General features: G+C 35.6%; 1 protein-coding gene across 1 annotated transcript; it reads left to right on the top strand.

Moving 5' to 3' along the window:
- Positions 1–2,514: 2,514 nt before the first annotated feature.
- LOC148689973 (uncharacterized) lies at positions 2,515–3,833 on the top strand. The gene is made up of 2 exons (XM_088687151.1): positions 2,515–2,533; positions 3,199–3,833. Exons 1-2 carry the CDS (start codon positions 2,515–2,517, stop codon positions 3,831–3,833), a joined length of 654 nt encoding a protein of 217 aa, XP_088543277.1.
- The last annotated feature ends 13,684 nt before the right edge of the window (positions 3,834–17,517 follow it).

Raw genomic sequence — 17,517 nt, forward strand, 5'->3', positions numbered from 1 at the left:
AAATTTTTTTATCATATATTTTTATTTTTAGTTTGTACCCCATTTTTAATTTGCAACCCTTTTTTAATTTGTACAAAATTTTTTTTCAGTTTTAATTTGTACCCATATATTAATTTCTTTGTGTGCCCATATTTTTTTATTTATTTGTACCCATTTTTAATTTTACTAAATGTACCCATGCTAATTATAATTATTTATTTTATGTTTTAAAATATATCAGTAGTTATTTTTTAAAATATGTTAATAATTATATGGATACATTATTTTCTTGCTATAATTTTTTGAAGAACAATATTACTCTAATATTTATTTTTAAGTATTTATTATATTTTAAATTTTTTATTTGAATTTGTTTAAATTTCTTAATTTGTGGGACATTAAATGCATGAGTTAAATCTTTTAAATGATGTTAAGGACCTTGATCAAAATATTTAAACAAACAAGAGTCTAACAATTAGGTTGATTAAAGACCGGAACCAAAATGAATTATATTGATTTCCTTTCCAATTCAGGTAAATTAGTAAACAGTTTATATGGAATCTATACCAATTTATTTTGATTCTAGAATATTTTATAAATAATTTCAACAAAAATCCAATTCTAACTCTTCTTCATTCCAACTTCTTATCAATTCAATTCCTCATATTTTTTTTACAAATTAATACACGAGACATAGAGTTACAAACCTGCAATCTTAATACAGTTTAATCATCACCATCTAACAGACTATACATTTAATAGTTACCATCTAACAAATTACCCGGTTAATAGTCACCATCTCTAAGTTGGGTGGGGTGACATCACTCGAGTGAAGTGAGAGTTCTATGATTAATAATTAAGTTGAATTGGTTTCCACTGTTGTTTGGAGGAGGATTTTCCTTTTTTTCTTTTTTTTTTCCTCTTATTTTCTTTTTTCTTATTTGAACTATCATGTTAAATCATTTTAACATATTATATTATTATTTTTTTAGAAAGAGAAAAATAAAATAAAAAATGTGAAATAAAAAAATAGAAAATGAAAAAAAAAGGAGAGAGAATCATAATTATGTTGTTTTCGTATGGTAAACAAAAATTGAAATGAATCATCATACACCACATCCTCTACAGATGGACCACCATGTGATGTTCCATCACTTTTTTAGATTTTACTGTAGGATTGATTTGATAGCTTCACTGCGATGTGATAATATTGTGGCCAAGGATTAGTATATGCAGTCCACACAGTTGTTTTTATACGCACATCGCACCACATTGAATAGTCCCGCAGATGGCGGAACCTCATGTATTTCGGATTACTGTTAATCTGATGTGATCTATTTTGGCCAAGACAAAAAAATTACATCACTTTAACGTCTGCGTGAATGTTTTTTAAGGTTGTTTAAACAAATATTCTCTTGCATTCAATGTAAAGATGCAAGCACAGAAATTGTGTTTAGATTCTTAACACATTTTGTGTGGTGTTTGAAGACTTTTATGTTGTCCGCCAATCATTTGATAATTAAGATGTGAGAGTTCATCTTAAAAATTGTTTATGATTAGATCATAGCATAATTTATGTGTCTAGTTTCATAGTTCATATCGTTTCACAAATGAAAAGATGTGAACTTTCACATAACTTGTAATAAAAAGTCATTCACATATGCATGATCGAGTAGATCATCGCATAGGTCTTGTGTTTAGTTTCATGGCAACACATGTATCCTAGTGGGAGGAAAACTGAAATTGAAATATGTTCAAGTGATTCCATTTTTAAAGTAAAAGGAACTTTAATAAGGGTGTAATATTCACACATCTCATTTTATTTCTCACACATATTTTTAATTTTCAGCCGTCGAATCAGATGAATTGAAGAAGATCAACCGACATAAATTATCAAAGGATGTGTAAGAAGTAAAATAAGTTGTGTGGATAATACACTCCTTTAATAAATAGAAAGGACAAGGATTGTCTGCCCTCCCGTGCTCTCCTGTTTGTATGGTCACGGTTAAGTCACGTCAACATTTTATATAAAAAAAACAATATAAAATATTGACGTGGCTTAACCGTGACCACATAAAACAGGAGAGCACGGGAGGACACCAAAAGTAGAAGAACAGACAATCCTTGTCCAAATAGAAAAGCCTCGAAAACACTTAAGACCTCTAGAGTCATACAACATATCATTTCTAGGTATAATTATGATGCACATAACATGTCATGGGTTTATTGTTTTAAAATTATCAAAAAATGACAGAATTACTAGTATATGTGTGCAAGTGGAGTTGGAGAAACCACGAGACCACTTTCTAAATTATGCTGCATAAAGTCATCAGGATCAATGATAGATATTTAGGTATATTTTAACTCAAGACTTTGGCATGTACCGGATGTCTTCTTTTTATTCCCTTTTAATTTTTATTTTTGTAATGCCTTGATCGGAGTGGGTGTTGTCCCTAGTTTACTACATGTTCGAAAATTGAAGGATTTAGTGCAGCAAGCGCAACTGCAGCGTTTTAGTCAAGCACTCGTTATTCCATGGTACTGTTAGCTATTGGTGAATATGCATAATGCATAGCCCACTTTGGACATAGGGCATGGAATATACAGTTCCTAGGGAAAAAGGATTTTCTTGTTTCAATTTATATTTTAAACCTATATATCTTGTTGGGAAATGTGGCTTAGATTGTTGGATTTTGGATCGGTTTTTGTAAGGAGTTATGTGGAATTCTTCCTACAACCCTTTTGACAATTTGGGTGACTATAACTTGCATTTAGGGAGTAAAATCTTTTTTACACAATTATAGAATCACTCTTCGACTATAGTTGGTTCTAACTTAGTGCAAGTTTTTGAAAAACTAAAATTTGGTGCTAATTTTAAGAAGTTCATCTCATTCAGTGAAAATGAGCACAACTAATAAAAAATAGATTTGGATTCTCTATCTTCCTATTTCTCTCCCTTCTCATTATCTCCCTTTAATCTAGACCATTTAGGGTTGGTTTGGTATTGTTGTGCCTTGAAAAAAAAGTTGCTTCTACTGTGCTGTGAGAATAAGCAGCTGTAAAATAAAGTAGTAGAGTGTTTGGTAAACTTTTTTGTAAAAATGCTTTTGGAAAAAAAAAAAAAAAGTAGTATGATAGTGTTTGGCAAACTTTTATGTAAAACAGATATGATTGTGTGAAATGATCAAAAAGGTATAATACTAGATGTGCTATGACAAGCCACGACGTCGTTCGCTGGTAACCTCTTCACCTACGTCCTCCTCTCCCTCCTCATCTTCTCCTTCCGCACGGTCGTCGAAAATGGGACCCACCTCCTCACCTCCTTCATCGACCGCAACCCTTCTCTCAAATCCCTCATCTTCTGCCTTGACCTTGCTGGCGCTGGCAATACCAACCACTGCTCTCCCAGATCTGCAGCCAAGTCCCTTTCTCTGATCTCTCTTCGCCGTCGACACTGCCCATTTCTTCCCCTCACCCGTGTCGGAACCTTAGATGACGATTTCTTCTCCGGCGATGACGACGGCGCTCGCTCCCTTTTCGGCCCCAATCAGATCGCCCCAATCCTCATTTTCTCCTCCTCCTCTCACTCCACCTCCAAATTAAGGTTTAATGGAACTTACGGGACTAGGGTTTCTAAAATTGTGCTCTCCAGCCTCACATTCAAGGCTAAGAAATTTACCATTTCTGATGACAGAGCTAGAGGCAGAGATGGCAACGGAGAAAGCAATGAAGGGGAGGAGAAAGGTGGCGATGAAGAAATGGACGATCGAGCTGTCGATTTGCAATTCTTGATCAACGGATTGGAGCTGGATCGCCGGGACGTGGCGACGTTGTTCTTCCTCTTGAAAGTGTGAGGAATCAGGAGAAACTTTGAAAATAAGCCACTTTTTTAAGTTGCTTTTTGCAGCTTCCACTTTTTAGCTTTTTTTCATCTGAAACTTTGAAAAAAAGTTGGTTTGGGGTGTTTACCAAACACCAAAAACTCTCCCAGCTTTTTTTCATACCAGCTTTTTTTGAAATCACCTCAACCCCAAACCATACCTTAAAGTTGTGCCACATATTTAATGAGCTTCATTTTTTTATTGCTTTTGTTCAACATTATTTCATCTTCTATCCTCATGTCCACACCACCATTTACCCTCCTCCTTCTACATGTCAGCCATGATTGGCTTCTCAAGTTGATCGTGGCGCTGCAGTAGGAGTATTTTATATCGAAAAAAAAATTCCAACTATTTGTTTTGAAACCATTTCTGTCTATAAACCTTTACAATTTAAAATATTGTATAATCATTATTATTATAGAACTTGATAGCTATCTCAAAGGTCTCAATGCTGTTGAGAAAGTTGGAGGAATGCTTGGATTGTATTGTCATTCTCATCAATTTGTTCAACAACCCTCACATGCGTTACACAACAAGGAGGAGGGGATGAGAGAGAGTATAGAAATAGGAAGGGATAGAATCCTCCATATATATATAAAAGTGGTTAGCTCAATCCAACTATAGCTCCAAAGACAACGATAATTAATCACATAAACATAACAATCGAAAGATAAAGCATGGTTCAGTTCGTAAAAATATTTTTAATTTTTTCCGTCATTTCAGTTACATGCAAGTTCTTGTATACGCATCATAGTGATTTTGAACCATAAATGTAATGTTAGAATTGCATGTTATTCTTACTTAATCTAGAAGTGATTGTTCTAGCTAGAGAGATGAGTTGGCTTAAGAAACCATGGGTTTCATGACACAAATCCTTGTAATGTCGTATACATGGATTGGAGTTGTGCTACAGAAAGAGAATGATTACCATGAGTTGTCATGAAATATTGATTAAGATTAAGGGCTGGTTTGGTATTACTGTGCTTTGAAAAAAAACTGTTTTTGCTGTGCTGTGAGAATAAACAACTGTGAAATAAAGCAGCAAAGTATTTAGTAAACTTTTTTGTAAAAGAGCTTTTGAAAAGAAAAAAAAAAGCAGTATTATAGTGTTTGGTAAACTTTTATGTAAAATAGATGTGAAAAAAGTCGGTTTTTCAAAGCTGGCTTTTGCAGCTTCTTGTTTTTGGTTTTTTTCATCCAAAACTATGAAAAAAAGCTGAAGCTAAATGTTTACTAAATACAAAAACAGCTCCTAACTTTTTTTTATACCAATTTTTTTCAGAATCATCTTAGTACCAAATCAAGTCTAAAACTGATGATTATAAGCTGTTCATTTGGTGACTTTTTTCAGTCCCGTAGACTGTTTTATTCACGTGCCTTTGGATTTCGGGAGATACCATGTTACAAAAGATAAAGATCGACTCCGCCTAACTTTCATCAACAAATTTGGAATCGTATCATATTACAGCCAAGTACGACTATTTTATACTTGGACTCCTATTTCTTTCCCATATTTTTATTTTTTGAATTTCCTTCTGTGAAAAAAGAACAATGTCGCAATATTTGACAAAAGCTAAAAGCTGGGAAAGGATGGGTAGGGGGTCATAATTATTTTCCCGATTATCTCCTGTGCTTTTGTGCCGGCAGGTCAAATTCTTCCACTCTACCCCATCTACTGTCTCATAAAGTTAAGTTTTTGCTTTTCATAATAATTGCACTTTGAAATGTAGAGGGTTGGTGACCAAAAAGAAAAAGAAACTGCAAGAGCTCTTGACCCAAGTCAAGAAAGTCGGGCTGATTTTGCTGCATGCTCTTGAATTTATTTATTTATTATAAAAATAAATCTAAACTCCATATTAATAAAATATTTTTTATCAACTAAAAGAAAATAAAATACTATTTAATCTTTTATTACAATAAAATAATTAAGGGCAGTAACTTAATTTTACAAAATAAAATTTTGCTGTTTTTGTTTAAGCATCACTTATATGTAATCTTAACATCTTTAATTTTAAAAAATTGAAAAATAATAATAATTAAACATCTCTCACTCTCTCCCAACTCCTATGTTCTCTCACTCTCTTCCTCTCTCATTCAATTTAAAAATAAAAAATAAAAAGTTTCACACAATTTGTTAAGAGTGATGCTAGAAAAATTTCGTTTTACAAATCACATCTAAATCATCTATCTAATAAGAAAAAGGTTCATAATACAAGCAGGTATCAGTTTTTTTTTTGGAAAGATAATTACAATGTGATCAAAATGTAGTTTTTCTAATATTTTCTTATCTTATAGTTGAGTAATATTTCGGAATACTTAAAACATGGTCATGTGCTAATTAAAATATATTTATTTTATTAATATATCTTATATATGAGACATATCAAACTTATCGATTACTTTTATTATAACATAAGAAAATAAGTTTAGAAAAAACAAATTTGGCCACTTAGTATTCATTTCAATAGAGAGCTTTTGGCTTTTTTTCCTTTTTTTTTTTTTTTTTGTTTTGTTTTGTTTTGTGTGAACAAACTATATTATCTACACTAAGTGGGAAGGGAGTGGGCTAAGCCTTACAATTGGCTAAACAAAAATGTGATTCAAATTCGTTTTGACGAGAATCAAACCTAAGATATCTCATTTACATATAAGGAGAAATACTACTAGACCGAATGCAGTACTAAGTGGCTTTGTTTACTTCTTATTAGTTTTTTTTTTTTTTTTTTTTTTTTTTTTTTAAGAATGAGGATCCTGTTATCCTCAAATCGTGTCCGTTCATCATATATCGTGCGGTCAGTTTTCGTCAAATACTATTTATATTTAATTTTAAATAATAGTATTTAAAATGATTTCTGACCGCACGATGTACGATAAACGTGTGACATCCCACATCGCCCAAGGGAGTGATCCTTAAATGTATATTCTCATCTCTACCTAGCACGAGGCCTTTTGGGAGCTCACTGGCTACGGGTTCCGTAGGAACTCCGAAGTTAAGCGAGAAGGGGGCTTGAGCAATCCCATGATGGGTGACCTACTGGGAAGTTGCTCGTGAGTTCCCAAAAACAAAACCGTGAGGGAATGGTAAGCCCAAAGCGGACAATATCGTGCTACGGTGGTGGAGCGGGTCGGGGAAGTGATCTGCCCTGGGCAGGGATGTGACAAAACATATACGATTTGAGAATTCCGGAAATCCTCGCAAAGAGGATCCGGAGAGAATCGTCATTCCTTTTTTAATTCTGATGGACTGGCGCGCTAAAGCTCCCACTTTTTAATTCTAAGGGTCTATGGGGACTTGCACTCAATATTGATTATATATATAAGGGTAAATTACATTTTACTCCCTCAGGTTTAGAGTCGATTGCAACCTCATACAACATCGTTAAAACATTTCTATTTCATACATTTACTTATCATAATATTTCAATTTCATACATCCGTTAGAAAATCCGTTAAGTGATGATGTGGCTAATATGAGATCCACATTTGTTCTGACGTGGCTGCCAAATTTGTGCCATGTGGCAAAAAATAAATTTTCTATGCATTTAAAAAATAATAATTTAATCAGAATATTAAATACTAAAATAATTAATTAAAGAAAAGTTTAAAAAAAAACAAAAAAAAAAAAACCCTAAAATCCATGTCTTCCCCATCCCCAGCCGCATTCACCGAAATTCCGCTTTGCCACACGTTATACGATAAATGGATGTGATTGGAGAATTTTCAGGATCCTCACAAAAAGGATATGGCGAGGATCTTCTCTCCTCCCAGAGTAATTGCCTCCCCCCTTTTTGAGATGAGGGTCCATGGGTGCTTGCACACAACATTGATTATATATATATATTTATTTATTTATTTAGTTATTTATTTATTTATTTATTATTTAGGAGCTAATCTAGCCTAATCGTTTTATTTAAAGAAACTAAGGCTTTTCTGGTATTGTATTTAAAAAACTTCATAATTTTTTTTAAAACATTTCTTAAGAATATATTTTAAGAACAATTTTTTAAAGACGCTAAAACTTGTTTGGTATGACATTTAAAATTATTTTTTAATTTTAATAATTAAAAAACAAAACACCCTACAACAACTCCCTGTTGAGAATTACTACTAAATTCAATTGGACAAACAGAGAGACCCAAAGTGAGGGTCGGAGGAGAGGGAGATGAGAGAAAAAGAGTAGAGAGGGAGGAGAGAGAGATTTGGAGGGGAGGAAAGAAAAATAGAATTTCGATAAAGAGCTAGCAAAAAAAACCAGGACTAAAAGAATAGGAGAGAGAAAGTAATGTATTTCAATTCAAGTTTAAAAACTCATTTTTTGTATTATTTAAAAGTAGACTAAATTTTAATCATATATTCTAACGAACCAGTGCCAAAACAAATTGATATTGTAAGAGATTTACTCCAAAAAGAAGGAAATGGATCTTCTCCAGATCTCTTCCATCAAATCCACCAAATCAATTAATTCGGGCCCTTGAAATTTGATCTAACGACTACAAACAGGAGACCCATTTAAAAGTTATAATAACTTTAGCCGTTTGATCAAATTTCAAAGGTCCATATTAAGTGATTTGGTGGATTTGATTGAAGAGATCCGAAAATGATCATTTTCCCAAAAAGAATACGTTTATTTTCTAAATAATTCATAGCATCAGTGGCTGGCGGGAATGAGGGAAGTACTTACAATGCTTGATAATGATAGTCATTTCTTGGAACAACAAAGTGGCTTGAGTGCCTTAGAGCAACTCCAGCGTGTAAAACCTCCCCCAGGTAATACACTATGTTATCCACCTAGTGAACAGTAACTATCCTTAATGAACAGTAATCGCCTTTTGCATCTCCACCGTTGCACTTTAATAGTCTTGGCAATAGGCAATAAAATATTAGTATTTTATTTATTTATAAAATAATACAAAATAATTTTAATTGTAATTTCGGATAAGATTTTTAATCGTTCTCGTTGCGCCACGTGTCATTATCCGAAGTATTATTAAATAATACAAAATAATTTTATTTGTAATTTCGGATAAGATTTTTAATCGTTCTCGTTGCGTCACTTGTTGTGACATCCCGTCCCGAGAGTATTAACGTACGTGTGAAATTACGACTTTGCCCCTAGTTCGTTTTTGTCACGTTATTGGTTGTTTCGTGTGGTGTTGGTGAGCGTAGGGTCACACACACACACACACTGTCTCTCTCTCCCGTGTTTCCCTCTCCCTTTGTTTCTTCCCTGTCTCTCTCTCTCTCTCTCTCCCGTGCTCCCATTTCTTCTTCTTCCTTCTGTAAACGTACGGACAACACACCACTCACCCAAACCTTAGTGGATCGAGGAAACCAAGGGCATTTTTGAACTCGTGAAGCTCGTGCGAGTACAACCATACCATTTTCAGGTGAGAAATCCTTTGTTTTCACGTCGATTCGAGGTGGTCCGATTTGAGTACTATTCATGCAAACTTAATCTAGCATGTTTTTGGACTTTTGAAGCTCATAGGTGTCTTAGTGAGGTCCCAAGGAGCCTCGGAGTGCTTCGTTGGACAAATTTGGACGTCGGGATAGCTTGGTTCAAAGTTGGCCGGTTTTTGAAGTTGTGGACAGGTATGATCTAGTAGTTTTTAGGCTTTAAAAGTGGTCTATCGTGATTCTACTAGTCCTAAGCTTCATTTTGGTTCAAAAATCATGAAAATTGGTTGAGAAACGAGTGAGAAAACTAAGTTTGAAGTTTTTCCAGTTTTCCGGCGCCGGAGTCTCGCCGGAGAAGGAGACGGAATATTCCGTCAAATATGACGGAATATTCCTGACGCCGTTGACGGAATCTGTCAAAACTGACGGAATATTCCTAACGGCGTCAGTTGACGCCGTCCGTGTGCACCGCACGTGCCTGCGCGTGGCTGGCGCTTGTGGCCGTGCCTTGGCCGGCGCGTGGGGGCGCGTGCGGCGGAGGAAATTTTTTCTAAAAATATGGTTGTGATCTTGAGGTTGTGTAGAGCACGTGGGTATATTCATTTGTCCATTTTGAGCAATGTATGAGAAGTTATTACGAGAAGTTGGTTATGTGCTTTTAAATTAACGTTTTCGTAGTTATTTCGCATATAGGTGATTCGTATCCCGAGGACGAGCGTGCACACTCGAGGCAGGGGGGCTACGACCCTTCCACTTACCAGTGAGTAGGCTTTTGGTTTTCCGTATATACCTATATACATTTATATTCCCAGAAATTGATTTAAAAAGGGTTAATTATGTTATGCCATGCACCATTTATTTTCATTATGCATAATCACATGCATTAGTAGTGGCATACATATACATATGCATAATTGGTGCTATGGACGTACATGTAAGTGCCAGGTAAGTGTTATTCACGTTTATATTCAGTAGTAGCTTGAGATGCTTAGAGAGCTCATAACCTGCACCCCCGGTGTTAGTGCTCCCGTCCAGAGTAGGGCACAGTCCTTCACGTGATGTTCACTTCCCGCACCACACGCTCAACTTGGATCCAAGTTAGGTGCACGGTCCTGTCGTACAGACCACATTAGGTGGTTCCGACTCGTAGGTGACCCGCGATTATTCGCACAGCCTTCACGTGATCGTAGCACTAGAGCGTACATATACGTTACACCCAGGCTTGTCGTACAGACCACTTTAGGTGGTTCCAACTCGTGGGCAGGTTCAGTTGTTCAGTTATTGAGTTTGAGATTTGAGCTCTATATGCAGCCGTACAGGTCACGTTAGGTGACTCCGGCTGCCAGATGTTATGCTATTGATGTGATTTATACCTGAGCACTTGCATATCATTATGAGGCTTTGACATGGCACATTCTTGAGCATGATTGGTATACCCTTGAGCATGTTTGGCATATTTATACATACGTATATATGTTTATTTTCTGGGAAGTATACAGGTTTTACGGCGAGGGGTTAGAATGTATTTTGCTAAATGGTTTTCAAAGAGCTTTGTTTTTGCCCACTCACGCTTTTGTTTTGCGCCCCTCCAGGTTCTAGTGGTCTAGCAGGTTCGGTGGTTTTCCCAGAGGGCGTCCCGGCATTTCTGACAGATACTCACCATTGTAGGGTCACATTCGGGTATATTATTGTCGTATCATTTTCTTTGGACTGCTGTAGACTTTATGCTCTGAACTTAGCGTTTCACTTACGCTAGCACTTGTCTTAGTACTTTGTATGCTAGTTTTTAAATTATTCGTACTTTTACATTACTTTCTTTAGCTTCCGCACGTGCACATGGCTACGTCACCTCCGCGTGACGGCCAGCACGCCCTGATCTCGGTCGGGGTGTGTCACTTGTTTTAAAATCCGAAAAGACAATTATTAGGGATGAATTTATAGAAAAGTAAAAACAATTTTTTTAAAAAAAAATTCAGATTTTTTTTCGAATTTTTTACAATTTTTTTGAAATTTTTATTCAACTAATTAATCTCTGTCGTTGGATATAAAAAATTTTTGAATTCCAACACTCCAGATTGTGCCACGTGTCACAACGGTAACTTTTCTGAATTTTAAAACTATTTTTTCTTTTATTTTTTTATTTATAAAGCAGATTAATATCAATCGTTGATCTCAGATCGAATGGTTGATATTAAATCAGAATTTTTTTAATTATCGTTGCATATCGGACGGTCCATTTTAAAGAGCTGTTGAGATCGAACGCACCGTGGGAAGCCACGTGGCTTCCCAAAGGTAACTGAGGCCGACTGCTCCGCGGGCCCCTGGGGTCTGAAACTTGTCTGCTGACATGCCCCCACGCGCGGGTGAGGCACACGCGCCTGACAGAAAAAAATTTAAAATTGTGACTGATGCCAGGCTGACGTCAGCCCTGGGTCAGGTCCACCTCGGACTCGCGGGCTAGCGATTCCTCACCGGCCTCTTGCTCGGGCCAGTCCCTCGGGCTCCCAACGCTAGAGTGCTTTTGCCAGGCTATGGAGCCCTGTTTGGTCCACCTTCCCCCGAGTACCAGCTGCTCTTAAGAGCAACTCCAGCGTTAGAGCCCTTCCCCCAGGTTATGCACTATTCAATCCACCTAATGAACAGTAATAGTCATGGCAATAACATTTGCATCTCCACCGTTACACTTTAATAGCCCTGGCAATAGGTAATAAAATATTAGTATTTTTTTATTTATAAAATAATACAAAATAATTTTAATTGTAATACCGGATAAGATTTTTAATCGTTCTCGTTGCGCCACGTGTCATTATCCGAAGTATTATTAAATAATACAAAATAATTTTATTTGTAATTTCGGATAAGATTTTTAATCGTTGTCGTTGCGCCACTTGTCATAAAATCTGAAAAATAATAAATTATGTAGGTAACAAACAAATAATTATAATGTAAATTTGGGTATCAAATAAATAATATATTGTTACCTGATCCGAGTAATTTTCCCCACTTCGAATATTACTACTAGTTTGTGCCAAGACGTCTCTCCACGTACTAAACGATTGGCTAAGTAATTTCCAACGACTGGACATCGATTCTTTGGTTCTTTTCCCACCAATTTTCTCAAGATAATTGGTATGAATAAGACTCCACATTTCTCGCAACTGCATCTCATTACCTGTAAGCGAACTATGAGTAACTTCAACCCAGTTAGTACACAACGCAACATCTTCAAGAAGCGACCAATTCGTACCTGCACCAGTGGTCATTTTGTTGAAAAAAAAAGGATTGAAACTTTGAGACAAAGAAAGGAATGTGATTGAAAGTAGTTGAGAAAATATGAAATTGTTGTGTAAGGTAGATGATAATGAGAAGGTATTTATAGAAAAGTAAAAACAATTTTTTTTTAAAAATTTTCAGATTTTTTTTGAATTTTTTACAATTTTTTTAAATTTTTATTCAATTAATTAATCTCTGCCATTGGATATAAAAAAATTTGAATTCCAACACTCCAGATTGTGCCACGTGTCACAATGGTAACTTTTCTTAATTGTAAAACTATTTTTTCTTTTATTTTTTTTATTTATAAAGCATATTAATATCCACCGTTGATCTCAGATCGAACGGTGGCTATTAAATAAGAATTTTTTTTTTTTACCGTTGAGATCGAACGGACCGTGGGAAGCCACGTGGCTTCCCAACAGTAATTGAAAAAGTAAATTTTTTTTCTGATTTTGTGTCGGCGACGTGCCCCCACGCGCGAGTGGGGATGCACACGCCTGACACAAAAGAAAAAAATTAAATAATGCCTGACGCCAGGCTGACGTCAGCGTTGGCGTCACAAGGCCTCAGGCTCTTGGGTTGGCAATTCTCCACGAGCTCGGAGCTCGGGCCTCCACCTTCACTCGGACTTGCCCATGCTGGAGCCGGTCCACGGGGCCTCGAGCCCTTGTTCTCTCCCCCGTCCCCCGAGCAACTGCCCACGCTGGGTTTGCTCTAAGCACTAGTTGTTGGTGGGCAGCTCCAAATTCTTTTATATAAGAATTTATATAATCTCACTGTCAATTATATGTCTTTATATTATTTAATTCTGTTATAATTAAAAACGTTGAAACATATATAGAATGGATGTATGGTAAGACTGTCAGCTTCTCTCTCTACAACGTGAAAAATTAGATAATATAAAGTAGAGGGACACAAACCTACTTACAGCAGTGTATTCTCGGAAGTACTTTTCTGCTTCTAAATATAGAAGTGAAAGGGTAAATGAAGATGATATATACTTTTATATCCCACGTAACATTGAAATTCAACAATTCAAATCGTTATTTTTCAACTTGTATCTACTAGATCATTCTTGTAAAATAGACATTTAATTGAGTTCACATAAATTGACAAAAAGTATATTATAAGAAACATTGAAATTTCGTGGTGACAATTAAATAAGAAAATAGTTTCAAATTGAATTGAAATTTTTACAATGATGATCTATGAATCATAACTTATAAAATAGACGGTTTGAAATGTTGAAATTTGATCTAGAATGAATCTCATAACTAATCCTCATTAAAAAAAATGAAAATCTCTTTCCTTAAAAGCAAGCAGGTCAGTTAATAATTCAATCCAGTAGTGGTGCGGGAAAGATGGGTTGTTAGGGTTTTCAAGTGCTCAATTATTCAATCCAACTGGCTATGGAAGCAATTCAGTGCGCCTGCTGTTTCTGGATGTAGATTGCTAACTTTGGACGGGTTGCATGAGTTCAATTATTAATTATTTTGCATAGAATGTGAGGGTCTTGTCTCCTGTACCTTTGTTTTTCTTTTTTTCTAGAAAGAAAAAACAATAAATTACATTTTATTCTTTTAAGTTTGTTTCAGATTTAGGATCGATTTTAATTTCTTACATCTTTAAAACATTTCACTTTCATATCTTAAGTACTATTTTTATTTCGATATAATATATTCGTTACATTTTTAATTCATTAATCTGTTAAGAGTTGATGTGGTTATCAAATTTATACCACGTGATAAATTTTTTTTATGCATTTAAAATATTATAATATTTATCCTATTTATAAAAAATAAAAATAAAAAATCCAGAAACCATTCCTACCCCTACCCCGACCCACTCCCTATCCTCCGCCCCACCCTCATCTCCCCCGCAACCCCCCATCCCACCTTCTCCCTCTCCTCCACTCTGTTCTTCAGCGAGGATGCCAGGTTTAGTCTCCGTTCACCGTGCACCATCCAGGCTCGCCTCACTTCGTCGTCCAAGCTCATGGCTAGGTCCAGGCTCGGCTCGCCGTCCATCGCGCACCGCTCGAACGACTTGGACACCCGAACTGCCTACTCCAACGCCTTGTTCGAACCCTCGACGAAGGCGATTGTGTCCCGGGCCAGCTTGAGTAGAAACGGGCCGAGATCCAGGTTGTCTAGGGAGGCATCGACGAGAATAGGATCCGAGGAAGCGGGTTGGGGCTTTTTGGATCGGGAGGGCGTGGGTTTGGATCGGGACAGGGACCAGGACGACGGTTTTTTGGTTGGGGGGGGGGGGGGGAAGGGGTTCTGGAAACCGGGGCGGGTTCGGATTGCTAGGGCTGGGGATTCGGGATCGCGATTCTGGGCAGGGCGGAGTCAGGCGGAGGTGGGGGTTGCGGGGAAGGATTTATGGGGTTTTTTTTAATTATTTTTTTATAGGGTAAATAGGATAAATATTATAATAATTTAAATGTATAAAAAATTATTTCTTTGCCACGTGGCACAAATGTGGTAGTCACATCAGCTCTTAATTGATCAATGGGTTGATCAATGGATGGAAAATGTAACAAATGTATTATATTGAAATAAAATAGTACTTGATATATAAAAGTGAAATGTTTTAAAGATGTTGTAAGAGGTTGTAATAGATCTCAAATCTGAAGTAGTAAAATGCAATTTACCCAAGAAAAAAGGATATCACATAGCTTTTTTGACCTTTTCTTTTGGTTAGTTACACGACCTAATTAAGTCTTGAATGAAAGAAACAAACCCATTTAGCATCACACTACACTAATGTATCTGCTAAGAGCTAACCGTACCAAGACCTTAAATCGATTACCCTTTTTATCAAATTAAACTTTATTAAGAATAATTAAGAACGTACCATATGACAATTAATAAAACACTAAAGGAGTTGCTTTAATTACATCCACAAAGGCTCTTTTCAGACAAAGCAAGAGAGTTGTCATAATCACGAAAACTCCTTTTTGTGATGGTGAAAAAGTGATCAAAATCCGAAAATGAAGATGGTTAACAAATTAGGGAGAAACTTGAAGAAAAATAAAGAGAATTGACCGTAAGCTGTATTACTGTTGAACTTAAAGCTAAAGACAAAAGAGTGCTTCAAATATATTTTTCTTTGTTTTTCTCTCTAAGAGGTTAGGTTTTTAAGTTCTACCCCAAGACCCGAAGTCTTGAACAATCATGATCTATTTAAAAGGTTTTAAATTCTTGAGAAAGATTGACGTAAAACTTGCTGTCAGCTATCCAATGCAAACAAGCATTTTAAACTTTTTGGGCTGCGATTCAATCTCATTAAAAACCAAAGGAAAATTTCAACTTGGATCATGTTTTTTCTTGGAATGACTACCATTTTTGTCATCAAAACATTGTTTACATCTCTTCCCAATTTTCCTCTTTTTTTTTTTCTCTCTTCTTTTGCTATTACGTAGCACATAATATATGAAAAATATTCTTTTATTTAGATTGTAAATTAAACTATTAGTTAAAATCTATTTAAATATAGTTCAGATTCTTAATATTGGACCACAAAATCACTGCCAGAGAGATTACCTACATATTATACCTAACACAATATAAAGTAAGATTTATTATATTTTACCCAGAAAGCCAGAAGCCTCTTCCTAAATACTGTGTAAACGTGGCAGAATGTAAGAATGAAGTCACCTGCGTGGCTAACTGGGATCTTGAACTTGGCGCAAATTTTGTGCAGAGGAGTTAGCTGCAGCGGAAAGGAATCATCTCTACGTCCATTTCTTCTAATCTACAAAATCAGAGGATTTGTACTATTAAAATTTGATCAAACAACTATAAATATAGGTTAACTTTAAAAGTTATAATAACTTCAACCGTTGAATTAAATTTCAATGACATGAATTTCCTAATTTAATGTATTAGAAGAAAGAAATCCGAAGAGCATCTATTTCCCGCTGCAGCAGCCAAATTTTCCGACTCATGCAGGCTTAGGCGCTTGGCTAGTTCATACGATTATTATATCTAATCAGAAAGCTTAAAACGTTTTCCCACAAACAAAGAATCAAACTTAATTAGCTATAATAACAATATAGAATGGCACAAGTCAAAGCAAGGAATTCAAGGTTCAAAGAACAAGGAATTAGAGCAGTAAAATCACATGGCACTGGCCAGGCAGCTCGCACCACTCTTTTTGGGTTTCGGAAGCCGGTTTGGCGTGGACGTGGAGGCCTTATGCTCCATATTCCTATGTATTATTTTAGGGTTTAGGACCATGCTTTCTCTATTTTGCTTGCGTGATTTCCCAAGAAGTAGTAAACTAGGCTCTCTTCTACATTTGTGCCACTGTCTCTTTCTAATTTCTGTAGGCTAAGAATTTTAGGCCAATGAGGAAGAATTTCATGTGGGAAAACAATTCATACTTCATGGGCTTGCTTGCCCTTGTCTCCATGTTATGACTCATGATAGTGTCTTTTTCACATGTTGAGATGCTCAATTACAATTAAATTATATCTTAAAAAATATATTGTTATCAGCACTCAATGTTAAAATTCAAAACAACTCACTATTAATCACACTGATCATATTAATATTATCATCTACTCAAGGGGTTTCAGTATAGTGAGAAGTATAAACATTTAATACAAGTTGCAATTTATTTTGAAAGATACCGATATGCGACTTTGCACATTATTCAACATTTAAGACATTTTCACTTACAACGAATGTAGTGCAAGAAATAAGTATAATATCTATTCATTTGTTTACTAACAACCAAAGTAACATAAAATTAAGTGAGTCCGATAGAATTTTGAAAGTAACTAAACGAGATAGTTTATCATGTACACATTCATTTTCATCTTTATACTTTTAAAAACTGGTCATCATGCGCTCATCTTTTTTATGTATGATTTGAATAACTATTTCAAAATGTAATATCAACTTGATGTCACAGTATATACTTTGAATTAAGCTCGCTTGACAAAGTTTGTACCCTTTCTTTTGGTTTACGTTGT

The sequence above is a fragment of the Pyrus communis genome, chromosome 16, assembly GCF_041283825.1.
Source record: "Pyrus communis isolate YQ-2024b chromosome 16, ASM4128382v1, whole genome shotgun sequence".
Classification (NCBI taxonomy): domain Eukaryota; kingdom Viridiplantae; phylum Streptophyta; class Magnoliopsida; order Rosales; family Rosaceae; genus Pyrus; species Pyrus communis.